We start from the raw sequence: 27,153 nt of genomic DNA on the forward strand, positions 1-27,153 counted from the left end.
TTGGCCAAATAGGATAGATTTCATTTCTGTACTTCCAACAGTCAGATGAACGGGAAGAAAGGACCACAGCATCAAATGGTAGGTATAGCTTAACATTTTGGGGTCTGGTTTCTGTAGAGACATGGTCTCAGGTAGCTCATATTGGCCTTGAACTCCTTCTGTAGCCAAGGATGACACTGAATTTTATTGATGTAATTTTCTGTGTTTTTGAGACAGGGTTTCTCTGTGTAGCCCTGGCTGTCCTGGACTCTGTAGACTAGGCTGGCCTTGAACTCAGAGATCTGCATGCCTCTGCCTCCCGAGTGCTGGGATTAAAGGCTTGTACCACCTTGACCCAACAGGGTGACACAGAATTCTTGATCATCTTTCCAGCATCTCCCACATGCTGGAATTATAGACATATGCTTGGATCATAATGGATTTTGTGAGCAATACTTTTGGTGTTTTGTTTTGTCTGCCTAATGAAGCCCAAGATACGTGGAATTTACTATGCAGCTCTGACTAGTTTTAACTTTTTTTTTTTCCAAGACCCGGTTTCTCTGTGTGGTAGATAGCCCTGGCTGTCCTGGACTCACTTTGTAGACCAGGCTAGCCTCGAACTCAAGTGATTTGCCTGCCTCTGCCTCCTAAGTGCTGGGGTTAAATGAGTGCTCCACCACTCTGGGTTTAGTTTTATCTCGTTATTTCTGCCAGTCTGTCAAGGGATAGGACAGGTAAGTGTGTTTAAAAAACAAATAAACAAACTAAATCGCAGCCTTTTATTATTACTTGTTTGCAGGCAATATTCAGCATGTATATGCTTAGAATGTATCTGAGAAAACAGGGAGAGAATAAAAATGCGTTTTCTAGCTGGGTGTCCCTCCAAACTGGTGGACCAGATCTGAAGCGGGCACACTAAGTCCTGCAAGATGCCTGTCTTTACAGTACGAGTTGGGGAAAATTCCATGCAATTCTAAGGCTTCCTCATGAATCACTAATAAATACGGGGAGTAGTGCGCAAGGCCCGCTCAGCACGCTGTGCTGCACGGAGCAGTGTAAGCAAGCCTGTTTCCCAGGCCTTGCACCGCTGGTTGTGGAAGAGACAAAAGAAAGGCTCTGGCCTCGCCCTTGCAAAGCTTAAAAAGTCCGACTGGCAAAGCAGGACTTGTAAAAACCACACCGCAATCAAATGGAGGGAAAAGAAACAAACAGAAAACCGCCTTTGCATAACAATCGCCTACAGTGAAGACTTGAAGTTTTAAACCTACAGCCTGAGGGACAGACAAAAAAAAAAAAAAACCTAAGATGGAAGAAAGGAGGCTGTCCTCGAGTGGGAAATGACAGGTGAGGACTGACGGCGGGAAGAGGAGAGCCTCCTCCGGGCTACGGAGGCAGAGCGCCAGAAGAGCGCGGCCACCGAAAAGCCGGAAAGGCCGGCGGCCACTGCGGCCGGTCGGTTTAACCGAAAGGCGGCTTTCCTGAGCCTCCATTTGCTCGGCGGGGCCCAGCGCGGAGGTCGCGCCGTGGGGGCGGGGCGGGGCGGAGCTTGCGCGCGCAGGCGCCCTAGCGCGCCGCGCCTCGGCAGGGGGCGGGGCGCCTATATTACGTGCGCGGCGCCGCCCCTGCGAGAGGACGTTGCGTGCTCGCTCGCGCCGGGCGAGTCTCCGCGTCTTGCCTCGCGAACTCGGTGAAAGGAATTGGCGCCGTTCGACAGCAGGCGGATCCGCTCTGCAGCAGTACTCAACCATCTCCAGCCGCAGCCGCCGCCCGGGCCGACCAGCAGCCGCCGCCAACAGGCCGAGGGAGCCAGCAGTCAGCGGTGAACCGGGGCCCTCACCATGAGTTCTTCGCCTGTTAATGTCAAGAAGCTGAAGGTGTCGGAGCTGAAGGAGGAGCTCAAGAAGCGGCGCCTCTCCGACAAGGGCCTCAAGGCCGATCTCATGGATCGACTCCAGGCCGCGCTGGACAACGAGGCAGGAGGCCGCCCGGCCATGGAGCCCGGGAACGGCAGCCTCGACCTGGGTGGCGATGCCGCCGGGCGCTCCGGAGCAGGCCTAGAGCAGGAGGCCGCGGCCGGTGCCGAAGATGAGGAGGAGGAGGAGGGCATCGCCGCTCTGGACGGCGACCAGATGGATCTGGGCGAGGAGAACGGAGCGGAGGGGGCGGCTGACGCTGGCGCGATGGAAGAGGAGGAGGCGGCGTCGGAAGATGAGAACGGGGATGACCAGGGCTTCCAGGAGGGGGAAGACGAGCTCGGCGACGAGGAGGAGGGCGCGGGCGACGAGAACGGCCACGGGGAGGAGCAGTCCCAACCGCCGGCGGCGGCGCAGCAGCCCTCCCAGCAGCGCGGGGCTGGCAAGGAGGCCGCGGGGAAGAGCAGCGGCCCCACCTCGCTCTTCGCGGTGACGGTGGCGCCGCCCGGGGCGAGGCAGGGCCAACAGCAGGCGGGAGGTAAGAAGGCGGAAGGCGGCGGGTGAGTGTTGCGTTGTGGGTGCGCGCGCGGCGGGAGGCCCGCGTGGGGACCGTGCCCCGGGCCTGCGGGGGCCTCCAGGGGCGGGCGCCGCGGGAGGTGGGGGCGGGGAAGCCCGGGGCCGCCAAGAGGGCTCTGCTTGCCGTGCCGGCGGCGCCTCCATTATGTATGTCGGGCGCCGGGGGGAGCTGCAGCTGCTGCTGCGTTGGGGGTTGGCGGGGGAGCCGGGGCGGGCGGGCGGGAGCGGCGGCCGCTGGGGCGCTGCGTGCGCGCGGTTCGGGCACATGTCTTGGGTGGGGGAGGGGAAAGGCTCGAAGGTCCCGGGGCGGGCGGGCTTTGGCGGCTCTTCGCCGCGGTATTGTGCAAGGAGCGCAGGGGCTCGGTGTGACGTCATTTCCGGCGGGAGGCGCCGGGCGCGGGGAGTGGGGCGGAAGCCCAGTACAATGCGGCGGCGGGGCACGCGGGCTCGGGTGGGGGAGGGGTGGTTGGCCCACGCTACCCCTCCCCCCGCTTGAGCGCCGCGCACGTGGGCTCGGGCGTCGTCGCGCTTTTTTATTTTTATTTTTTGAAGGCTTTCTGGAAGGTTACGGTACGCTGGCAGAATTAGTAGTGTCTTTAGACTGCGTCACTGCAGTCCAATTCCAGATTGATGGCTTTAATTTTTTAAATTCGCATTTGTTTCATGGGTTAAGTCACGGAACCGGTATGGAAAAATCAGTAACTCGGGGATGGGAGTAGAAAAAGGTGCTTTTCTCCATTATTTAGTTAGCGGCCTGGTGTCGTAAGGCGGTGTTCTGTGTTATAGGAGACGGCAAAACAGAGCAGAAAGGCGGAGATAAAAAGAGAGGTGTTAAAAGACCCCGAGAAGATCATGGCCGAGGATATTTTGAGTATATTGAAGAAAACAAGTACAGCAGGTAGAGCACCCTAACCTAGTTTTCACTTGCCACCCATTCTTTATGGTGGAAAGAGTTTTTATCAGGAGACAATTCTGTCTTTCAGAGCCAAGTCTCCTCAGCCACCTGTTGAAGAAGAAGACGAACACTTCGATGACACAGTGGTTTGTCTTGATACTTGTAAGTGAAGCGGACTTTCCCCGCTCTCTTCTCGTTTTCTAGTATAGTGTTAATTTTAGTTTTAAGTGTTAGGAAAATGTGTTCATCTTAAAGTGGAGAAAAGCCCATTAAGAGATTTGTTTTAAAGCAGGAAAGTAATAAGCTTATGTTCAGGCTACAGTAGTTCAATATTTAGTACCACTTCAGTTGTATTGATATTTTTTATAAGCTCTACTAATTGGTAATATTTTTATGACATGGAACTTCTCAGTACTTAGGGATGTAAAACTAATCAATTTTTGTTCAGCTACCAGAAACTTGTTTTTTAAAACCCTGCCTGTAACTTGTCCTTAGATAGGTAAGACGATACCTTTTATGGAATTATATTAAGTGAGCTATTTGGGCTAGTCGAATACTTACTAAGTAGTTTCCCATTAGCACACACGTATATTCCCTATTCTAAGGATTGTAATATTACCTTTCAATAACTGCTCTTTTGTTCTCAATTCCAGTTCAGTAGCTGCTGCTTTAACATAAGTTGATTTCTTCCAAAGACCTGGGGCAGCAGCAGTGGGCTATCTGAGCCACTAGCTTTCTTCAGCAGCGAATGGTATCAGTGGCAGTGCTGTAAATATGCTACTTTACCCAGTTGGGTTGCAATTGAGTATGAGGAAGTATTGCAAGCCATGATACGGGCTTTAGCTGTCAGATTTGCATTTTTATCCTTTAAAGAAGCCAATTAGATTAGTATTTAATAAGAATGTATAACTTGATGTGAGCAGAAAAAAAATAGCAATAAGTGCTTGAGTAGTTACAGGGTTCACTTTATGGGTTAAAAGCTTGAACTCTCAAGTTTCTTTGTACAAATTGGTTTTTAAATTACTGAGCTGGTTTACAGTTAAATCAGTTAAGTCATGCAAGAGAAAGAGAAAACAAACTGACTTGGAAGTTTTGTGTTTACTGAGATGTAAAATACTTGGAAACCACGAGATAGTATAGTAATGATTCAAGAGAGTGGTTGGTTAACACAGTGCTACTGAAGATTTTCAGATCAGTCGGCTAGTGTTTGTTTTAAACAAAATTCTATCAGCAGTCAGGAAATTTTTGAACAAAGCTTGGAGAATCTCAAACTGCAGATAAGTTCAATAAAAACCAACAGCTTTCTAGTTAACATCAGTTGTGAGTGCCAGTTCTGAGAAGCTGCGTGTTAATGAGCTCTAGTCACCCAAAGATAGCTAGGTTAAGGACTGGATTTGTGTAATCCAGCCAGTAGTTAATTCCCATTTGTGATACCTTACCAGGTTGGGTGTACAAGCCTAAAAGGCAACAGATTAATAGACTGCCAGGTTTCTGAGTTTGAAGCTGGCTTAGTTACACTCTTTCAGAAATGAGTTAAGGTTCTAGAACTCTGGTGTTAGTCTACAAAGCATAGGATCCGCAGCTTTCTTAAAATATTTGGTAGTGGCTTCCCTTCCGTTTTTTATTGTCACTGGTAAATCCTACCTGGTTCTGGCACGCTTCACTTTGATATCCTGCTGTCCTCTACTGCTTGCCTCTAAATCAAGGTAAAGAGCAGAGCAGGTATGTATTACTGTTGCGTTGTCTCAGTCATTTTATGGTACTTAAAAACACTTCAAAGTGTGGCATTAATTGGCAGTTGACTGTATATAATCAGTTAAAACTGTCTTGGTGGGGGTGGGGCTTAAAATGAGAATAGGATCAAGAGCATGGTATGAAAACAATTTTCCGCAGTAATAAATTACATGAAAAAAACTACTAAATTTTGTCAACATAGCTGGAATACATTGGATATCAAAAGAATAATTTGGTATTTGATATAATTTCAGATAATTGTGATCTGCATTTTAAAATATCAAGAGACCGCCTCAGTGCTTCTTCCCTTACTATGGAGAGTTTTGCTTTTCTTTGGGCTGGAGGAAGAGCATCTTATGGTGTATCAAAGGGCAAAGTCTGTTTTGAGATGAAGGTAAATGGAATTTTGTGACTTCCTGAGAACCTATTTGTATTGATGGATGATGTAGGTAAAAAGGAACTCTTCTGAAATAAGATCTTTGTTATATATCAACTTACTAGATCTTTCAAGATGGGGGAAGTGTATGGCCAAAGATGGAATGTTTTTTCTTTGTATTAATAGCCGGGGAAGAAATTGGCCCATAGCCCAGATTAAATAAACTAGAGTGCAAGAGACTGTGTTTTAATACTTAATCATGTAATTAACTTGATTTTTAGGTAACGGAGAAGATCCCAGTAAGGCATTTATATACAAAAGATATTGACATACATGAAGTTCGGATTGGCTGGTCACTAACCACAAGTGGAATGTTGCTTGGTAAGGTTTACATTTGCATACTGCTTTAGGATCTGGTTACAGTATTAACTGAGACTTAGTACAGTGTGAGCCTTTACGGGACTCTATCCATTTAGTGTAGCTATTTTACAGCTAGCATGTACAGACAAGGATGGGTTTTATTTTGCTTTCCCCCTTCGTGGGTTTTTTTGTTTCTCAGTGTATCCTTGGCTGTACTGCCTGCCTGGGATTATAGACATAAGTCAAACAAACCCTTTTTGTTGTTTAAAGGATGATTAAAATAAACTTGTTTTGACATGTAAATTGTCAGTTGAATTGTATGTCCTAGCGGACCCCTTAAGTCATGTAGGTGTTTGGTATAGAGAGACTTGTTTGTCAGACTGGGCAATGTGTTTGCTAGTAATTCTTTTCAGCATATATTTTAAATAAGTTAGAATGGGTCTTTGGGCTGCTTAGATGCTGGTTTTATGCTTTGTTTTTGTCTTTTAGGCGAAGAAGAATTTTCCTATGGATATTCTCTGAAAGGAATAAAAACCTGCAACTGTGAGACAGAAGATTATGGAGAGAAGTTTGATGAAAATGATGTGATTACATGTTTTGCTGTAAGTTGTTAACCTGTTAATGTCACTAGCTGTGTATATAAGAGGAATTTTTGGCTTATCGAGGCAGGGTTTCCCTGTGTAGCTTTGGCTGGCCTGTAACTCAGATCTTCCTGCCTCTGCCTGAGTGCTGGAATTAAAGGGGTGTGCCACCAATGCCCAGCTTAAAAGAAGTTCTTACTAGTGACTAAATATATGCAGCTAGTTGGATAGGGGCTTGGGAAAGGAGGCTCACAGATTTTAGTCTCTGCTGTGTAAGTGTGAGGACCTGAGTTTGGATACTTAACACCCGTGTAAAGTAGTGTGATAATGCAGCAGGTGGGAGGGGGAATCAGCCAGTGTGACAGAAGGAAAGACATCTGAACTCTGGCCACACACGAGCAGTAGAAACTGGGAAAATAGAAGACTCTTAAATCACAAACACATTTTGTCAAACAAGATTGGCCTGAAAAACCTATTTGCTGATGCCTGATTCTTGTGCTTTGTTTATAACCATTGGTTCTTAGCAATTAATCTTAATGTGTAAACTTCTATGTCTTGAGTTGAGGGGCCTTAAAATTTTTTTAAATTCCATTCAACAGAACTTTGAAACGGATGAAGTTGAACTCTCCTATGCAAAGAATGGACAAGATCTTGGTGTTGCCTTCAAGATCAGTAAGGAAGTCCTTGCCGACCGGCCACTGTTCCCACATGTTCTCTGCCACAACTGTGCAGTTGAATTTAATTTTGGTCAGAAGGAAAAGCCATACTTTCCAATACCCGAAGACTCTACTTTTATCCAAAATGTCCCCTTAGAGGACCGAGTTAGAGGACCAAAGGGACCTGAAGAGAAGAAGGATTGTGAAGTAAGTTTGTTTTTAGTGGGGAATTTGTAGATTTATGACTGTAATGTTGAGCAAAGCTAAATGGTGGGTAAATTATTGTTAATAACTAGATGATAAAGTAGTAAAACAGCGTTTTCTTTTTTTCAATGTAGGTTGTAATGATGATTGGCTTGCCAGGAGCTGGGAAAACTACCTGGGTTACTAAGCATGCAGCTGAAAACCCTGGGAAGTATAACATTCTTGGAACAAATACCATTATGGATAAAATGATGGTAAGAAAAGGAATGAAACTATAAAATGTCACATTTTACAGATAAAATGTGGAACCCTGAAATACTGATAATAATTCAGAGGGAGGTAACTTGTCTAGCATATGCTATGTCTTGGCCTTAATTTTCACTATAACAAATAAATGGAGTCAGAAGGCATCCTAGGTTAACCTTGGCTTGTGTGTCCTATCTTAGTGAATAGGGGTTTGGCTAAAACAAAATGGGTTATATAAAGTAATCTTATCTGTAATAAGCTATCTTCCAGTGCCTGCTTTTTCAGAAATTAATCCATAGCAATGTAAAGACCAAGATCAAAAGAGCTCTTTTTTTTTTTTATAACTGTTAAAGGATACAATTGAGTATGTTACCTAGTCCCTGTAGTCCCAAGCTTTTACTAAATGTATATAAGAAATTACACAAATTAAAAGAAAAACCTTTTGGTAGGTTGCTGGTTTTAAGAAGCAGATGGCGGATACTGGAAAGCTGAATACACTGTTGCAGAGAGCTCCACAGTGTCTTGGAAAGTTTATCGAGATTGCTGCCCGCAAAAAGCGAAATTTTATTTTGGATCAGGTAAGCAGTAGCTTTGAAGTTAAAAAATGTTACCTGATAAATTGATAAACATGTAGAAGATTAATGTTTTTGACTCTTTCCCCTCAAGACAAATGTGTCTGCAGCTGCCCAGAGGAGAAAAATGTGCCTGTTTGCAGGCTTCCAGCGGAAAGCTGTTGTAGTTTGCCCAAAAGATGAAGACTATAAGCAGAGGACACAGAAGAAAGCAGAAGTAGAAGGGAAAGACCTTCCAGAACATGCTGTCCTTAAGATGAAAGGCATGGCACCTTACTTTTTCTTAAACTGTCTTAAGTTTGTTTTTATAATTTATGCCTAGAATTACAGTGTGGGTTTTTGGGTTTTGTTTGTTTTGTTTTGTTTTACTAGACAGGATATCTCTAGCCTTGGCTGTCCTGGACTCACAGTGATCAGCCTGACTATCCTTGAGTGCTGGGATTAAAGGCATAAACTACCATGCTTGTCAGGGTACAGTGATTTACCAGGACTTGTAGGGATACTACTAATCTTTGGTTATTTTACAAGGAATGTCCCTAAAGCTGGGCAGGATGGCGCCTGCCTGTAATCCCAGCACTTGAGGCAGAGGCAGGTGGGTCACTGAGTTTGAGGCCAGTCTGGTCTACAAAGTGAGTTCAGGACAGGTAAGGCTACACAGAAACCCTGTCTTGACAAACCAAAACAAAGAATGGCACTAAGCCATGGCCAGATACTAATTGAAAGAATTAAAAAGACATTCAAGCCTTGCGGTATGTGGTGGATGCCTTTAATCTCAGGATCAGGAGACAGGGGCAGGTGGATTTTGAGTTCAAAGCCAGCTTGGTTTACATAGTTCCAAAACAGCCAAGGCTACTTGGGGGGAAAATTAATGAATTAATTAATTTAAAATTGTAGAATTTGGGGCTGGAGAGATGGCTCAGACAATAAGAGCACTGGCTGTTCTTCCAAAGATCCTGAGTTCAATTCCCAGCAACCACATGGCTCACAACCATGTATACTGAGATCTGGTGCCCTCTTTTGGCATGCAGGCACACTTAGGGGAGACATTGTATATATAATTTTTTAAAAATAGAATTAGTATATAAGTTTAATTTTTCTTTATTCCCTGAAGGAAACTTCACCCTGCCAGAGGTAGCTGAATGCTTTGATGAAATAACCTATGTTGAGCTTCAGAAGGAAGAAGCCCAAAAGCTTTTGGAGCAATACAAAGAAGAAAGCAAAAAGGCACTTCCGCCAGAAAAGAAGCAAAACACTGGCTCAAAGAAGAGCAATAAAAACAAGAGCGGCAAGAACCAGTTCAACAGAGGTGGTGGCCACAGAGGACGTGGAGGATTCAACATGCGAGGTGGCAATTTTAGAGGAGGAGGCAAGTTATTTTGAATGTTATGTGTTACTTGAAACTGAGCTGAGAGATTAAGGTTTTTGTCTTTTTTTCTTTCTTTTTTTTTTTTAAGACAATTTTTTTTAAAGTTTACTTAAATAGGAAGTTGGCTTCTTAGATAATTTTATGCTGCCATGTAAACATGGCATACTTTACTACATACTTTTAAAAAACTCATGCTAGGTATACCAGAAGTTACAATGGCATTGATTATTTTTCAGTAATGTTCAGACTTATCTATGAACTCTGACCTCTATGTGACAGGACTAAACCAAACTCTGTTTGTATTTAGCTCCTGGGAACCGTGGCGGATATAACAGGAGAGGCAACATGCCACAGAGAGGTGGCGGTGGTGGAAGCGGTGGAATCGGCTATCCATATCCTCGTGGTCCTGTGTTTCCTGGCAGAGGTGGTTACTCGAACAGAGGGAATTATAACAGAGGTGGAATGCCCAACAGAGGGAACTATAACCAGGTATTGACTATAATTTGGCCTAGAAAGTTATAGATGGATGATTGGGTGTCTCATTGGTGGTGTTCCATAGTTATGAAATGATTTAGTTTATTGAACTTTGCTTTTCAGGCGCACTAACTTACTATCAGTGAGCTTGGGGTATGGGGTACAAGGGTTTCTGCATGCCCCTCCCTAAAATCTGTTGCTTCAGAGCTCTTTATTTACAGATTTCTTTTTTCTTTTTTCTTTTCATAGAACTTCAGAGGACGAGGAAACAATCGTGGCTACAAAAATCAATCTCAGGGCTACAACCAGTGGCAGCAGGGTGTAAGTAGTTTCTTAAATGATTACATACATTATAGTGTTTATGTTTAAGATTCAGGTGGAAGTCCTTATCTGGGGATTGAAGTATTTCCATATATACATTAAGAGGACAAGGTGTTTATTGTTAACTGTGTTATAAATTGTAACCATGGTTAGACTGGATTTTAACAGTTTAAAGTAATAATACTACATAATGGTTGTTTTACATGGTCCTTTTCAATAGTTTTAATTACATAAACTAACCCAAGTCTCCTGTTTTCTTTTGTAATGTGTATTGGTAAAATAATACGGGTAATTGGTAAATTAAAATTTCTGGTCTGATTAGAAGTTAAGTGTGATAAGTATAAATTTATTTCCAGCAATTACTCTCAATTAGATCAATGTCATTTCCTAAAAACAATTTGAGTGGCTTATTGATGTTTTTTTCTTTAAAAACAAAATTTTCTCTTACAGCAATTCTGGGGTCAGAAGCCATGGAGTCAGCATTATCACCAAGGATATTATTGAATACCCAAATAAAACGAACTGATACATATTTCTCCAAAACCTTCACAAGAAGTCGACTGTTTTCTTTAGTAGGCTAACTTTTTAAACATTCCACAAGAGGAAGTGCCTGCGGGTTCCTTTTTTAGAAGCTTTGTGGGTTGATTTTTCTTTTCTTTTCTTTTTTGTACATTTTTAATTGCAGTTTTAAAGTGAATCGTAAGAGAACCTCAGCATTGTGCACGATAAGAGAATGTGTCAGTATTTCAGGGTTCTACATTTTATCTGTAAAATGTGACTTTTTTTTTTATCACAACAAAAGTAAAATGTTGCTTTGTACCTGGTGTCTTTTATTAAGCATTTACTCCCCCATTTCTCACAGAGAATAACAGTCGGGAGTCATTGTCACAATAAAATAGCAATGTTAGCAACCAGATTCATGGAAGGACTAAGTGGCCCTCATGAATTACGTAAGATTCTGTACTGCTCATAATACACTCCATCCTCTCTGCACCGCTGGGTACTAGTGGAGGAATATGGCAAAACCCGGGAAGGCTACAATTGTTACTACTATTATTTTCTGTTATTAACAATGAAATTGGCATAATTGGGAATGAAGATAAATTTGGAACCAAGATTGAGAAGATGGAGTGTATGTAGAAGGGCTGTTAAAAATGTAAACTTGGTTGCATTATATGTGGAGGCTCAAACTTGTGAAGGTTAAATACCATAAACTTTTCCATTTGTTCTGCATTTTGATTCTGAAAAGAAAGCTGGCTTTGCCCATTTCTTATTAAAAAAACTTGTTGTAAATCCAGTTGTCTAATGGGATCTATATGAAGTTAGCTATGTCTGTATGCCCTTCTCCCACAAAATACTGTATAACTAGTGTGCTTGTAGTAGTTAACTCCACCATCTTTGTAAGCTAATGAACTTGTGAGTCACCCATTTATATCTTAATTTTTAATCATGTCAGTTCTTGAATGGGTATCTCCTTAGCCTGCTGATTCCTTTTTCTTTCTAAAGAAAGTGGGTGGAGAAATTAATTTAGACGTTTGTTTGCAATAAAAAGAATTCATTTTACTCTTGTTTGGGATTCTCGCCATCAAGGTCTAAATCCCTCTATAGTACATCTCCTAAGAGGAGAAACGTTAAGTGTGTGCTTTCTGGACAGCTTATTCTTTTACTCTGTTACTTTGCAACATTTAGGTTTTAAAAACTTAAATGTATAGTGACATTGATTTTTATAATATAAAGTTGAATTCTTCCCTTCCCCTCCCCCCCCAAGACGGCTTTTAACATTTATGAGGGGCAAAGGTACTGGCTGGGAGAAGTTAATGTTCAGTTGATCATGTTACAAATGTAAATGGCTGTCCTCACCTGATAGACATATGATACACGAAACTTTGGGAACAGATGCTTTTAGAAGCCATCATACAAGCAAGCCAGTCATTGATTTCACTACTACACAGTGCTGCTAACTTAACTAGCTATGTGATAACATTAGATCCCCTAATTGTAATTTTATTGGGTTTGCACAGAACACTTAAATCTTCTAAAAGGAGCCTCACTGTGTGAGGTGAGGAATCATGAGTCAAACTGTAGAACTAAAATCAGAATTTAGTGTGTCTGTTCTTAACCTGTTTCTGGTAAGTTCAGGTTTCTTGTAATACCGATTGCTATAGTTTTTGTTTTAGGTATTTTAAGTCAGATTTTTATACTACATATACTCTAGAAATTGCTACAAGTTCTAGCTTTCAAACATTGCCATAGAACCAACACTACCAAGGATAGTATCTTCTTGGGCTTTTGGCTTAGTGGTTAACTTAGTGTTAGCAACCATTGGTGTGAGTAACTGCTGTGTATATATTATTAGGGTATATATTCCTAACCCGGGGAACAATTCACATTTTAATTCGGATCAGTGTTGATCCTAATGTTTTAACCCGTGCCTTTCAAAAGTCTTGTATAGGCCTAGTGCTGGGACTCAGTACAACAGAAAAGGGTCAAGTAACAAACTAGGACATGATGTATGCATTGCCCCAAAAATTAGAGGAAAGGGAAAGAGAAAATGCTTTCTGGGAGTGATCTCTAGACTAAAAGATCACTAGTTACATCTATGCATATAAATTTTCTTTATAGAGGAAATGTCTTAAGGTTAGTTTTTTTTAATCCCAAATACTGACAGAAACATACCTGAAGGAAAAAATTGACTTAATCATGCCCAGTAGTAAGCAAACTGAACAAAACACATTGGTTTGAGACAAATGTTTGCCAGAGAGAACTTAAGATTGCTGTGTTGGTTCAAGACACGCTTTCAATCAAGCTGGGCATGGTAGCACAGGCCTGTACTGCAGTCTACAGAGAGGCAGAAAAATTAAAGGCTGGAAGCCAACCTGGGATACGCATTACATATTGAGACACTCCACACCCCACCCCCCAAAAAAGCACTCTTTTTGTAGAAATAGTTAATGTAATCCAGTGCCAGCTGAGCCAAAAGCTGGGGCAGAGGGCTGCTGATGCTTTGAAGGCAACAGAGAGCTGGTCAACAGTAGAATTGGAAAGTAGTGTAGGTTAATGCCAAAGGAAAAAATGTCAAAGTGTACAAGAGAACAAATTAATAGTCTCTGAAGTTTCTGGTAGAGTCCTACTTGTTGGTGGCCTTGGCTGTGACCTAAGAAAATTTAGGACTAGCTCAAAAGCAATTTTCTTAGATTTATTCTAGGAAACAACCAGTATTTTTAACATTTGTGGTTAGATTGTTTTGTACATAAGATTTCCTGTTTTACTTTTCTATAAGTTTGCTCATTAATTACAATTCTAGACTACACTGCACAAAAATATTTTAATAGCTTTTTAGGTAGTAATATGCACTTGGATGTAAAAGCCTAGTAGTATGCACATCGGTATGAATATATTTGAATTTTTAAAAAATGTAGAATCTTAAAACCCGTAACTCCCTTTTTATATAAATGTAATATATTTTTATTAAAAGTGAACAAAATTTGTAGCAGACAATTACACTCTAGTATTCATTCAGTTTTCCCTAGAAAGATGAGCAACAATACCTAAAGCTATTTTGGAGTAAACATCATAAGATGTTTGAGGCTAATTTTTTCTATATTAACCATTCTGGTGCATGGGTATTGGCAATGAAGTTTGTTAAACTCTTGAGTTGTAACGTATTTTTAGTAATAGTGTCAATTTGTTAATGGTCAAGATGGTTATGCATTGAGGGTGTAGTTAGGCCAAGGTTACTTGAAAGGAGTATTCTTGGAGTGTAATTAGCTTTGTGGCTTGTCCGAAACACTCAGTTGCTCACCTGGGGAGCCTTTTCCTTGTATGATTTTTAGTTTGTCATTTGGGCAGAGAGGTAGATAAAAGTGATTGCTCAACTAATATGAGGACAAGAAGAAACCCTAGCAACTTAACAATTTTGAGTTTTAGTCCCCCCCCCCTTTTTTTTGGTTGGTTTGGCTTTTTGTTTTGTTTTGTTTTGAACTTGTGCAGTACTAGTACTTGATAGAGGTATATATATATTTTTTTATGAGACAAACATTCAAAGAACTTTCTCAATCTTTGTCACTAACCTTTTTTTCCCCAAAGCCCTTGGAAATTTGGAAGTGAGCTAAAGTGTGGGTTGAAGGAAAATGCAGTGTTATAGAAGAATGGTTAGAACCAAGGATCTTTAAATATTTCACTAAGTGTATACTAGTTTATTTGTAAATACGTGGGTCTCACGCCATATAGCAGATAGAAAGTATGAACTTAGGTGGTAGGATTGGTGTATTTATACATTTTCATCTTTCCCCATTAAATAAAAGTATAGGTGATTGAATGTTGAAATGCCCTAGAATTTCACTTTATTTGTAAGGTAGAATCAAGGTTAAACTATAATTACTTAGAAAACGAGACACCTTAAAATTAGTCATTACAAACCCAGTGCTGGTAGGCTAGATATAGGTGTTAAAGATAAGTGATGGGCCAGTAATATGTTACTGGGACCGTAGTTTGTCTACCTGCTTAAATACAAGCTTGGGAAAGAGTTCTGTCTTTATGACAAAATTTAGTATATACTTGTAGCAAGAGAAGGAAGTAGGTGACTGCTTTTAAAAAGAGCTAAATCTGCATATGGGGAGCTTACTGTTTGATGTTATTAATGACATTTTAGGGTACTGTGTATTCTGTGAAAATATCCTCGAGGAGGTTCTGGGCCTTTCTTCGGACAACTGAACACCTTGTGTGGCAGTGGCATAATGCTGTGTTCAACTTAAGTTAATGTGTGGATTGGGTTTGAGTCAGGGCTGACAGTTGAGCTACTGTTGGTCTTTGTTAATCTGCTCTGCTTTTGTTTGGCCCATGCTATAGAGAGAGCTTATCCAATTAAAACCCTACACTTAACATAAAAGGTTAATATTGGACAAAAATATGAAGACACAGATAAAAGTTTGGTGTGAATTCAAGTATTAAAAACATACCTAGATAAAATGGTTACAGCTTGTCAACTAAGTAGCTAGCTGACATGGGGAAATCCTGGACAAAAAACAAGAATCCAAGATTTCCAGCATACTTCATTTTCTTGTAGCTTAGTAATAAAAGCAATGTGTTGATTTAAATTTCATCTCCTTTTTCTTAGTCTGTCCATGTGAATGTGCTGTGTGAAGAGTAAAAGGGGCCCAACTAAGTGTGTTCCAGTGATTCTAATAGGTATTCAAATTAATTGCTGCTTGTATGTTTACCAGTTATGCTAGGTTTCCAGGATCACCTCAGACAAAGCTATTGACAACCAAATGGACAGGACACAGTCACCTTACAGCTTTCCTAACTTTCCCTTTGTATATCTTGTATATCAAGTGAGATGTCTGGTAGTTGTCAATCTTTGTATAGGCTTACAGGAATACATGTGAAGACTTTACCCAAGTCTTAAGTTTTTAAGATACTTAATATCCTCAGAGGCCTGTTTATTGCAAGACTGACCTTTAGGGTACTTTTCCTTCATTTTTACCAGATTTTATAGTGACCAGCTTTAAGAAATCTGGGAAGTAGGCTGTGTGGTCTTTTCTGAGTAATAAAGTGAATATTCTTGGGAGTCCAAAATTAGATACAAAATAAACTGAAATTTAAAAGATGCTGAAGTTAATGAAAAACTTGGCTTGAGCTTTGGGCGCACCATTCCCTGGGGCATTTACTATTGTAAAACAAGCTAGAATAATGTCTAGGTGAGGTCAATGAGAAAAAACTTTTCAGTTTTCATAAGTTATTTGGGTTTGTGCAGTAAAAATGGCTGTACCCTCAAAAGGCAACCTAGTGGCTTTCAATGAGTCAGCTAAAAAAAAGTTTATGAGGATTATACATTGAGAAAAACTAAAATTTTCACATAATTTCATGATATAAAAGCATTTCCTTGGGGACATCCCTTATATAAAGTAAATATAGATATGTCTGGCCTCCAGTGGTGTGTCAAAAACAGGTGGTTTAAAGACAGTACTTAAAGGTTACAGTGATCTACACTTTTTAAAAGTGAACAGAAATGTTTAACAGATGGTACTCTTAAGATCTTACTGTCTTCATTAGAGACTGGAAGGATGAATATATACTGTTCAACTCTACCTGAAGTGGAAACACAGTTTATCTGGTAGTGCTTATACTAAAACTTTAAGCTGTATCTTGCTAATTTTTCCTTGCTACAACAGCTTTGTTCTCTCAAATACTTAACCATATATAAAAATTGAACTTAATGTTAAGTTGTATACAGTACCAGTATTTGGGTGGTAATAGTGAATACTGGCTATTACAGTGACCTGAGAAAATTACTAGACCATTAAGCTGCTTCAAAATTGATTTTAGAAGACTGTTACAAGTCAGAATTATATTGTTTAGTTTTTCCTACTTACTATGGTCTGCGTACCCAAAGAATAGTGTATATGTAACATGACTTTTAAAGGGGTGCTTTGACACCTGTCAGATTTCTATCTAGGAATAGAAGGATTCAAACTCTATTTGATCCTTAGCTCTTTGCTGAAAAGTGCATAAACAGGAATCCTGAATTTATTATATAGACCTCCGCATTATATAATCGAAGCAAAGGGAAACCACCGATGGAGTTAGAGGTACGTAGACTAAAAGGATGCTTGCAAATCAAATACTGGTTTTAGCATAGTTGAGATTTATTGTTGCCAAATTCAGTCAAGTCACAAGTCCAGGAAAAAAAGCTGTTATTAAATTTCCTTGAGGTCCTTTTTAGTGAAATGGAAAAATAATCAGAGGGAGGGGTTTGAGGGAAGGGTGGGGGGGAAGGAATGGTAGATAACCTACCCTAAAACTTCAAAACTACTAACACTACAATTCTATTTTAATCAGCTATTTAGCTGGTACCCACTGCTATCACGTAGTATGACATTTCGGGATTATCGGAACAATGAAGGAAGCAGTATACATGGAGGGCGTATAGAAGGTAGGTTGAGTTTAATAAAGTTTTAAGTGTTCGATTTGGGAAGAGTTTACCTAGTGAATAACATAGCAGTGGGGTTCAATTGCTGTGCCTGACCTTTGGGGAAACCTAGGTTTTGTGCTCAGCACATAGGCAATAACCAGTGAAAGTGTCACCTATTAGAGACAGACACCCAGAAGTTCCTAAAGAAAATGGGAAATTTGCAAAGATTTCTGTCGAGTATAAAGATTCTGGTATGCAGGAGGCTCAGCTGTCACATTGGATGGGATAAATTTAAGCAGGGCATAGTTCACACCATAATACCAACACCTGGGTACTGAGGTGGCCTGGGTTTCAGTGAAACTGGACAAGATTAAAGAAATTAGCGGTCATATAGTGGTGTGTTCCAGACAAGTCAAGGAAACTAAATGCTTTGTTGACTCTCTTTATTCATTCAGTTGCACTGCTGCGAAAATGAACTTGGTAAGTAGTGAAGATGTTACCAGTCAAGAGGTTTCTGTCACGGTAAGATATAACTGCAGTTAGAACTCAGATCAACGCATTGTCAGTACGTAAGTACAGGGCCCTCAGCATGTTAGGCTGACAAATACTGCAAAATTCATTTTTATCAATGCTAAATCTGATGGTTGCTACTGGCTGAAAACTGAGTTACCAGGTCCCTGTACCCTGTCCTTCATGGTGATCAAAAGGAAAAGCATGTTACAGTGAAGGATTGATGGAGAACAAAATAGTTTCCGGCCTTCTCCCTTTGGTTCATCTTGACAGCCTAGGACCAATAATGGATACATCCTTATTCAGATGTAATTTATCCTTCAGTTTAACGGCTTTTATTGCATCCATAGATGATTAAGCCAGAATACTGTGGAAGGTTTTATACTCCCCTCATGGCATTTCCATGAACTATAGTGATATTAAAGGACAGAAAAGGTTTTTGTGTTAAGTGACGAATGCAGTTCACAAACACTTTGAGAGCTTTTTTATTGTATAATGTATACATTTGCAGTTGATTCCCAAGGTGAAGTTAGAGGTTCAGTTGCTGCTGTTCTTGATTTTTCTTTCAGGATCAAGGTGGGTGCTTTCATATAAAATCTTATTTTTAATTCCTTCTCTGGCAATTCTTTCCTGGATTCTTTGCTTAGCAAAATTATACCTACAATGGAACCTTATAAGAAAGAATATGAATAAATTGCTAGTTTCCATGAATAAAAAGATTTTAGTTACAGAATTTCAAAATGCTTATGGCTACCCTGAACTAAGTTTTAAAGGTCTATTTTTAATAACTACATGAAGTACAAACTAAGCATGTTATACAAACTACATGAAATACAAACTAAGCATGCTATAGAACATTAATATTGTAGGAATCTCTTGAATTGGACTCAATCAACTTCATATTTTAATCCATTAATCTGTTAAAATATTCAATGGATGGATGATACACTTATGCCTTGCCAGAGTCAGGACAGATTTCCATCAAAAACAACTGGTGGCTTATATCATTAATTTCAACACTGAGGAGGCAGAGGCCACCCTAGTCCATGAAGAGAGACCCTGTTTCAAGAGACCCTGTTTCAAGTTGAGTGCACACCATTCCACCCATCAATAAGGAAGATGGCTGTTTTATTGGAAACCTCAGAATACTGTTCCTTAGCTTCACTTTGCCCCCCAGCAAACATACCAGCATCCTAAAGTCACCAGGATAAATCCTCCTACTCCAACATCACATGATCTTTTAATTCTACCTGTCAAAAACATGGTCAGCATAATTATGGTCTGTGCAGAAAATGCTTCACAATAGAAGTGTTCTAATATGTAAAAAAGTACTCACTGGTTGCCAAGAAATGTCCAAGTCCAGCCGCAAAAAACCCCAATGAACCATACAGTACAGATTCTCGTGCACATGGGGTATTCTCAACATCTAAAATTCCTAGGAGCTTAAAGGGCTAGGATAAAATGAAGAAACAACAAAACAGTTGAAGATGACAAAAATTTTAAAATAGTACTATAAGCATTGCTATTTGCTAGACAGCTGACTTGATGTTTAAACACTAAAAGTGTGTTATAATTCTGATTTTTGGGACTCAAAATTATGACATTTAAATATCTACTACTTAAAGTTTGCTCTGGGTGAAATAATTCAAAGAATTGCTCTTGTAAATGACCTCTAGTTTAAAATGACCAAATATCTTTTTGTAGTCTTACAAGGACACCTGTCACTTAACATTGGCTCTGGGATGGGGACAAAGCAGACTATGTTAATATAAGTCTGGTAGTTTGTGATTGTGATCCCAGCAATCAGGAAAAGTGCCTCAAGAAGATTGCTGTGAATTGGAGGCCAGTCTGAGCTCCAGGATGAAAAAGCAAGACTTAGTCACCCTGTGTTGGATCCCAGCAACTTAAATGTTTCCTGCAATGATTGCAGAAGAGATGCATCCTATACAGGGTGGGGATTGGGGCAAAAGGCAAGTCAGCTCCTTTAGAGATGGGTAGAACTGCACCTCTTCTTTCTTTGGCCCAAGGATCTGTTTCTTATTAAAGTAAAATGTCTTTATCCAGATGACTTGTGTTTTTATTTGTATCACACACCCCTATGGATTTGGGAACTGTTTTGTTCAACATCATATAAAATAAGTCCTAAGCTGCAGGAACTGACACCTGCCCTGAAATGACTTGCTGCATATGGACATGATGGGTTGGTTGGTGCAGTGGTACTACATATTTGTATACAGGGCATGATAAAATAGACACTGAGCTTCCGCCACAAAACAGGATGCTAGAGGCACCTCTACATTCTTGCCCAATTCAGACCTTTTTAATTTGGGTTCTTAATGGCAGGAGATGGGACACAAGTTCAGATAAAACAAATATCTGCTCTTGTAGAAGGCTCAGGTTGTTCAGTGGTTCTGTGACACCAGTTTCAGGGACACTTGTAAAACCTACAAAGAAAATACAGACCTTCATTTTGGAAAAACGTCTACCCTGTTCTACAAGACAAGGATGGACCTTTAGAGCCTACTAGGTAAACTTAAAGCTTCTTCCTCATTTGACAGACGTGGACACCTTAAAGTAGTGTGCTACCGCCGCTGGGCTTCTGGCCGCATTCTTTAAAAATTAAAGTGCCTTTTTACCCCTTTGCTCGCTTTTTCCAGTTAAGGGCCATTTAAGCGACTCCATGTTTGAGACTTAATTGTAGTCATCTGCTTATTCACTTATTTTTTAAGTCGATAAAGTAATTCACGTCCAAATCCTAGTGTTTTTCCAAAACACGGGTTTTTGCTTCCTAAGCGCTTGTGTTAAAGGTGTGCTTCAGACCAGGTTTTCTCTGTCATCTTGGCTGTCCCGAACTAGCTTTATAGACTAGGCTGTCTTCACCTCCCAAGTGCTGGGATTGAAGGTGTGCTGCACCACCGCCCAGCTGCCAACCCGGACTAGAACCTGAGTCTACATATCTTAGAAATACACATGCAGTTGTTTGAGCAATAGCTTGAAACAAAAACCACTACACCTTTATTAGCTCCGTATTCATAAAAATGCATCTTTCTGCTTAGAATAATATGCACTCCTAAACCATTGCTGCCAAAGCCGTATATTCTCTGCCATGAACAGATTCTACTTTGGGCATATCTGCCTGTAGCTTTGAGTTTTTCTGTAGCCTTGAGTCTTTAACTCAAACTCAGAGATCCGCCTGCTTCTGCCTCCCAGAGTGCCGGGGTTAAAGCTATTACCAAATTTAGCTGGTCACGGCCTAACAGTTTTCTCCTCCCAGCTGGAATAAAATTCGACTTAAACTCTGTCCGTTCTGATACTAGAGCCCTAAATGTGCAGAACTCTTCAAGAGGGTTTCTCCATGTAACAGACCTAGATGTACAAAACTCTGTAGACCAGTCGGGCATTGAACTCAGCTACACCTGCCTGTGCCTCACAGGTGCTGGGACAGAGCTATTAGTGGATCTAACCTGGGAGTGGACGCTCCAGGTGCTATGCGAGGAGACTGACATACTAGTTGGCGCAGAACTAGTTGCCCCAGCCTCAGCCTCACGCCTGAGATTACTGGCACGCGCCACAAGGCCCAGCCTTCGGGAGCCTGTTGGCCCTTCCTGCCGAAGCACAGCGCAGTACTAGTCAGGAATAAGCCGCCGTTTTCATTCTGATCTTGCGGGTCTGCTCTTCGCCAGTTTGAGTCAACTGGGAATTTGGACACATCCAGGATATGAGGACTAGACCGATGGGATACCTCATGGCTATGGGCATAGAGCTAGGAAGCCGCGCGCCCTCCCCCCGCGCGCCCCATTGCGAGCATACCTTTTTCTCCGGCTCCCGGGGCTCCGGCGCGGCAGCCATGGGTGCCAGTCGTCAGCCCCGCCCACGCCTGCGACGGAAGCCGCACTGGCTCCGCCCACCCTCCCGCGCGGCGGCGGCGGCGGCGGCGGCCATCTTAGGGAGCGTTCCTTTAGCTGCGCAGAAGCCCGCCGTGGCCCCCTCCTTTGTTCCGTGGACCCGGCCACGTTGTTTTCCCAACCTCGCAACTGGCCATCGGGAATGGGGCGCGAGAGGAGGCAACCTAGGGAAGCACCGCCGGCTCCGTCCGGCCTCGCAGGCAGCGCGGCCCGAGACTGGGAGCCCCGAGAAACGTGGCCTCCCTCAGCCCCTCCTCCCTCTCAACCGCCATTTCCAACCGTTGTGCGCGTCCCCGGGCTGGGCGCGCGCCGAGGGCGGAGCCGGGGCCGCGCGTCCTCGGCCGCTTTGTCCTCCGAGAGGGCGGGAGCCCGGGTTGGCGGCCCACGCGCTGCCGGAAGTCGCTTGGCGCAGTTTCCGCGGGTCTCGTCCCCTACGTGTCCTTTGTCCTGGCTGTGGTGACCTTGGCCGCCTCCTGCGTCCCCAGCCTCAGTCCGTCCCCGGCCTCCCAGCGCCGGGCCCGCCCTCCCCCACCCTCAGATTTGGGAGGTTAAAAATAGCTCGCGTGGAGGAGACCCGGGACAAAATGGAGGCAGCCGCTAGCTAAGGGACGTGCGTCAAGCCCCGCGTGTCGTCCGACGGGAGGGGGGCCGTGCGGCGACGCGACGGTGACTTAGCCGGGGCTGAGTCCACACCGTGTGTGTTGCCTGGCCCGAGCACCCGTCCAGCCGGCAGTAACGACTTTGTTTAGCTCTGCGTTTCCCCGGTTTGGCCGCTTCCGTTCGTTGCAAACGGCCCTCCCTGGAAAATGTGCCGGGCTGCCATTGTGCAGAGTCATGCTGCCTTTAAGGCGGCTTGCTGCAGTGTTAGCTGGGAGGACGTCACCTTAGTACCATGCCGGCTGCTTACTGTCTCGTTCTTTGTGCTCATTAACTGCCCTCCACCGATCCCAGGGTGTAAAAGTGATTTTTGTTTCTGTGTTTATGCGCGGTAGATTTTTTTTAAAGGAACCTCAACAATTACAAAGTATATGCCTTTAATATTACTAGAGAATTAAAAAGGAACAATTTGGGATGCTCTGCTGGAATTCATAGCTAGCCAGGCTTTGAATCCTTGTCTGGAAGGTAATATTGGAGGCAGTAATATTCCATAAAGGAGAGAGGAATTCTTTTTGAATTCCTAATTGCGATATAAAGGACGTAACTGGAAAAGTACTGAGAAATAACGTGGCCATTTTATTTGTGACTGAGAAATTGCTAGATTACACTGAGTTGGAGTCAGCCTCACGTGTTTTAAAAATGTTCTCATGTATTTGCTATATTAAAGTTTCTTAATTTAACAAAAATGGAATGTGTTTGAGATTTTTGTTGTGTGAAAAATAACAAGCTCACTGTCACGTCTTCCTCTCCTTCCTGAAGGTGTGGATGAAAAAAACCAAATTCACCCCAAAGGGACTAGAGCTTATTCTGGAGTCAAGTATGTGTGGCCATGACCCAAGAGCGTGACTCAGACTGCCTCCAAACCACGTTCAACAAAGTAACCGGTTCATGAATTTTATATGGTGACAGCGATGGCCAGTGAGTGGCTGGTGGAGGCTAAGGATGGTCCAAGACCTCCGTTATCACACCTGATTCAGCCTGGTAGAAATTTTAACTCAGGAGGGGTGCAGGTGTGTGGCTTTTTCCCTCTGGGAAAAAGTTGACAAAGGAAAAGAGCAGTTCTGTTTTTCCAAACTCTTTCCCTTTTTCTTAATTAAAAATGACTACAGAAATACATAAAATTTGCAGTTTTTAAAAAAAAACATTGTGCACTGCTATCTTGGCCTGCACCTTTAATCCCAGCACTCCAGAGGCAGAGGCAAGAAAATCTCTGTGAGTTCGAGGTCAGCCTGGCCTACAGAGTGGCTTCTACCCTGTCTTGAAGTCCCCCCCCCCCCACCAAAAAAAAGATTAAGTCTAAGAATCTGCAGCTAGGATCTCAGGCACACATGAAAGGCATAGAAAATTTATTCAATGAAATTGTAACAAAATTTTTGTATGTGAATGTGTATTTCTTTTTTTCTTTTCTTTCTTTCTTTCGTGTGTGTGTGTGTGTGTGTGTGTGTGTGTGTGTGTGTGTGTGTGTGTGTATTTGAGACAGAGTTTCTCTGTGACTATCCTAGACTTGCTTTGTAGACCAGGCTGACCTCGAACTCACAGCGATCCGAATGCCTCTGCCTCCCAAGTGCTGGGATTAAAGGTATGGGACAGCTTGCTCAGCTGTGAGTATGCATTTCTAGAGAAGGAAATAGACATTTACTCACAAAAACACTTAGAACCCTAAAAAAACATGACTAGAAAAGAACCTCTCTATAGTCAAGAACACAACGTAAAGAGACGATATCAATAGCTGGGCACAGGAAGGATTTGTTAACTCACCTACACAGGCAGAAACAATAACATCAAATCTCTTATTAGTGACTGTCAAATTCAGGAAAGCAGAAGATGTATGTCAAACCCTCTAAATAAAGAACAGCCAACCCAGAGTGCTACACTACCTAGCAACACCATCTTTTAAAAACTACATAGAGGGCCAGCCAGATGGCTCAGCTGGAAAAGGAGCTTGCTGCCAAGCCTGACGACCTGGGTTCAATCCTCAGAGTGCACTGGGTGCAAGGAGAAAACAGATGCCCCCCCTCCCCCCCCCACCCCATACACATCATGGTACATGTACTAACATACACAAAACACATGCCTGAAAATAAGTAAGTAAATAGTTTTTTTTTAACTACGAGAGAATGCATTGGCAGAAATTTTAAATATTTGAAAACTGAATAATGCCCTAAGATTAGTAAAGCAACTGACGCAGAGGAAGACTGCTCTACAGAGTCAGATAGAGCAGCTGTGGGTTAATAAGTCACAACTAGGCTGGAGAGATGGCTCAGAGGTGAAGAGCCCTGTCTGTTCTTACAAAGGTCCTGAAGTTCAATTCCCAGAAACCACATGGTGGCTCACAACCATCTATAATGAGATCTGGTGCCCTCTTGTGGCTTGCAGGCACACATGGGGGCAGAGTGCTGTATAAATAATAAATACATCTTTTAAAAAAAAAGTCACAACTATCACCCATCTTTTGTTTTGTTTTTCGAGACAGAGTTTCTCTGTGTAGCCTTGGCTGTCCTGGACTCACTTTGTAGACCAGGCTGGCCTCGAACTCACAGTGATCCGCCTACCTCTGCGTCCTGAGTGCTGGGATTAAAGGCGTGTGCCACCACGCCCGGCTAACTATCACCCATCTTTAAGGCACTTGAGTAAGGATGGATCCCAAGACTGCCCCCCTAACCTCACCACACCACACCCCCTATTCTTTGTTGATACTGAATATTTTATCAACATTATTTTCACTCATTGATATATTTTCTCTTTGGTTGAGTCTATGGACTATGCCTTCTGCTGTGTTTACTGTCTGTTTAGATCAATTGCCTATATAGTTTTGTTTTGTTTTGGGACAGGGTCTCACTATGTAGTTTTTGGTAGACCAGACTGGCCTTGAACTCATAGAGATCCATGAATTTAAAGGTATGTATCACCACAATCAGCTCAGATTGTTTGTGATCACATTTGCCATTTGGGCTTATTTCCTGGCCTACTGATGTCCTTTTCAGAAAGTCTTTCCCTGGCCTAGATCTTGAAGCATTTCCCCTAAATTTTACTTTTAGTTTTCAGCTCTTCATTCAGTCATTGATCCATTTTGAACAGATTTTTATACGGGGTAAGAGATAGGAATTCACTGCCATTCTTTTATGTGTGGATATCTAGTTTTCCCAGTTTCAGTTGAAGAGGCTTTCTTATTGTTTAAAAAAAAAAAAGTTAACCAGGGCTGGAGAGATGACTCAGCAGTTAAGAGCACTTGCTGTTCTCGGGAACTGACACCCTCCTCTGCCTCCACAAACAAGATAATCTTTTGAAATATCAATGGGAAATTATGTGAGTTTATTTCTGAGTCTTCTATTCTATTCTATGTATGTCTGTTTACGTGTTAACATAAGTCCGTGTGGCCCAGACAGGGCTAGACATTCCTATAATACCAGCACTCAGGAGACTGAGGCAGGAGGATTATTAAGACTGAGGCAAGTCTAGGCTATTAAATGAAGTTTAGGCCAACTTGGGCTGTACAGGGAATCTCTGTCTTCAAAAGAGGAAAATGAAAATAAAAGTTTTGGTTTTTTCCCCTTCGAAACAGAGTTTCTCTGTCTTGGTTGTAGCCCAGGCTGGCTTCAAATTCACAGAGACCCACTTCTGCTTCCCCGAGTGCTGGGATCACAGGCATGCACCACCACTATGGGCTTAAAAGGTTGTAATGTAGATTTAAATACAGGAGTTAACAGGAGCACGGCTGTCAGGACAAGGGTGGTTGCACACACTCAAGAAGGGTAGGTTTGAGCAGAGAAAAAAGGCGTGGGCACACAACATTTAACTCAACACCAGCTGCATATGATTTTGATGAGTTTCAAGGTTATATTGTCCCTATCACTTAAAGACTGAGTAAATGTTGTAGTATGCTTACATTTATCTCACAAGGTTTTATTTGGTAAACAAGGCCATAAAATTGTTTACGAAGTACACCACACAGATTTACAGGCTGGCAAGATCAAAGCATGTGCCAAAGAAAATCAAAGTAATCCTTACAGTGGCTAGGGTCATGGGGCAGCCAAGGCACAGATCTTGTTTATGATATTCTTAGAAAAGCATGCACAGAGGAGGTAACGTCCTTCTCTGCATCGTAAGCATCTCTCATTAACATTCTTCCCTCTCCAGCTTGGTGGTGTCACTACTTTGGTCTGCCCTCAGTTCCTTATCTGGGGAAAATAGACATTTGTACACATCTCTTTAGGAAGGTGTCACAAAAATGCAGGTTCCCTTAACTGAATCCACAGTTTGCAGATATTGCTAGCTTGTCTAGCCCGTTTGCTGTGGCTGGACACACAGCCCCACACAACCAACCAAATGCCGGGTGGACAGGGTGGCTGGTCTATCCGTAAAGGCATTACAACAAATACATAGTGGGCTCTTCCACCTAATTAGCTGCCAGTCCGATCAGCTGAGCCAGTCTGCGTTTCCACTTACTTGTCTTTCACAACAGTTCAATTCCGGGCCCAGACTAGCTTTGGGTTCACTCTTTCGGGATATTTTTGTCACTCTCCTTGCCTTCTGTTTCCCACTGGTCATTTGTTTGAAAATGGCCACAGGTTATTTCCCGTCTCACTTCCTCTCTGTTGGGGCAGGCCGACTGACTGATTTCTGCAGTGTTAATTTGTTACCCGCCCCTCTTCCTTGTTTCTCTGTAGCTGTAGCACCAGTGGCTTCCCTGGATTCAGGTTAAGCTTTGAGACTTCTTTGGACAGGTGCCAATGGGCTTCTGCCTCTCACTTTCAAAGATGGGTGGGTGGGTGGGGTGTAGCCTTTGAAGACCCCGGGGGTCAGCCTGATGCTCTCCCTACCAGTGTTCTTGGTAGCTGTGGATAGTGTCAGAAAACCATGAATTCCTGTGTAGCTACCTCCGTTCCTCCCAGACTTACTAATTGGAGTCTGTAAT

The 27,153-nt window shown here is 42.4% G+C and overlaps 3 protein-coding genes across 4 annotated transcripts; 2 read left to right on the forward strand and 1 right to left on the reverse strand.

Annotated features, from left to right (window-relative positions):
- The first annotated feature begins 1,576 nt into the window (after positions 1 to 1,576).
- On the forward strand, positions 1,577 to 11,546 carry HNRNPU (heterogeneous nuclear ribonucleoprotein U). The gene is made up of 14 exons (XM_084791859.1): positions 1,577 to 2,430; positions 3,255 to 3,366; positions 3,452 to 3,525; positions 5,352 to 5,491; positions 5,755 to 5,854; positions 6,323 to 6,435; positions 7,014 to 7,277; positions 7,409 to 7,528; positions 7,970 to 8,098; positions 8,187 to 8,355; positions 9,204 to 9,458; positions 9,766 to 9,947; positions 10,182 to 10,253; positions 10,704 to 11,546. Exons 1-14 carry the CDS (start codon positions 1,818 to 1,820, stop codon positions 10,755 to 10,757), a joined length of 2,397 nt encoding a protein of 798 aa, XP_084647985.1. The 5' UTR covers positions 1,577 to 1,817; the 3' UTR covers positions 10,758 to 11,546.
- A 6,597-nt stretch (positions 11,547 to 18,143) lies between these two features.
- On the reverse strand, positions 18,144 to 21,628 carry COX20 (cytochrome c oxidase assembly factor COX20). Of its 2 annotated transcripts, none has more exons than XM_084791997.1 (4): positions 21,487 to 21,628; positions 19,013 to 19,127; positions 18,863 to 18,926; positions 18,144 to 18,346 (listed from the first exon to the last, which is right to left on the reverse strand). In XM_084791997.1, exons 1-4 carry the CDS (start codon positions 21,523 to 21,525, stop codon positions 18,214 to 18,216), a joined length of 351 nt encoding a protein of 116 aa, XP_084648123.1. In that variant the 5' UTR covers positions 21,526 to 21,628; the 3' UTR covers positions 18,144 to 18,213. The 2 variants fall into 2 exon arrangements, with proteins under 2 accessions (XP_084648123.1, XP_084648122.1); XM_084791996.1 differs by lacking the exon at positions 21,487 to 21,628 and adding an exon at positions 21,141 to 21,424.
- Positions 21,521 to 23,721, forward strand: LOC311603118 (uncharacterized protein). The gene is made up of 2 exons (XM_084791949.1): positions 21,521 to 22,535; positions 22,998 to 23,721. Exon 1 carries the CDS (start codon positions 21,524 to 21,526, stop codon positions 22,184 to 22,186), a length of 663 nt encoding a protein of 220 aa, XP_084648075.1. The 5' UTR covers positions 21,521 to 21,523; the 3' UTR covers positions 22,187 to 22,535; positions 22,998 to 23,721.
- Positions 23,722 to 27,153: the final 3,432 nt, after the last annotated feature.

The sequence above is a fragment of the Acomys minous genome (genome assembly GCF_964271855.1).
Source record: "Acomys minous genome assembly, chromosome: 1".
NCBI lineage: Eukaryota > Metazoa > Chordata > Mammalia > Rodentia > Muridae > Acomys > Acomys minous.

Excerpts from the sequence above, each read along its gene's own strand:
- LOC311603118 (XM_084791949.1), top strand. The coding sequence starts at position 21,524 with ATGGGTGCCAGTCGTCAGCCCCGCCCACGCCTGCGACGGAAGCCGCAC.
- COX20 (XM_084791996.1), bottom strand. The coding sequence starts at position 21,182 with ATGTCAGTCTCCTCGCATAGCACCTGGAGCGTCCACTCCCAG. Across the intron at positions 19,128-21,140 it reads CCTGGAGCGTCCACTCCCAG|CCCTTTAAGCTCCTAGGAAT; the intron begins GTTAGATCCACT and ends ATTTTATCCTAG. Across the intron at positions 18,927-19,012 it reads TGGACATTTCTTGGCAACCA|GTAGAATTAAAAGATCATGT; the intron begins GTGAGTACTTTT and ends TGTTTTTGACAG.
- HNRNPU (XM_084791859.1), top strand. The coding sequence starts at position 1,818 with ATGAGTTCTTCGCCTGTTAATGTCAAGAAGCTGAAGGTGTCGGAGCTG. Across the intron at positions 5,492-5,754 it reads AAGTCTGTTTTGAGATGAAG|GTAACGGAGAAGATCCCAGT; the intron begins GTAAATGGAATT and ends CTTGATTTTTAG. Across the intron at positions 8,356-9,203 it reads TGCTGTCCTTAAGATGAAAG|GAAACTTCACCCTGCCAGAG; the intron begins GCATGGCACCTT and ends TATTCCCTGAAG.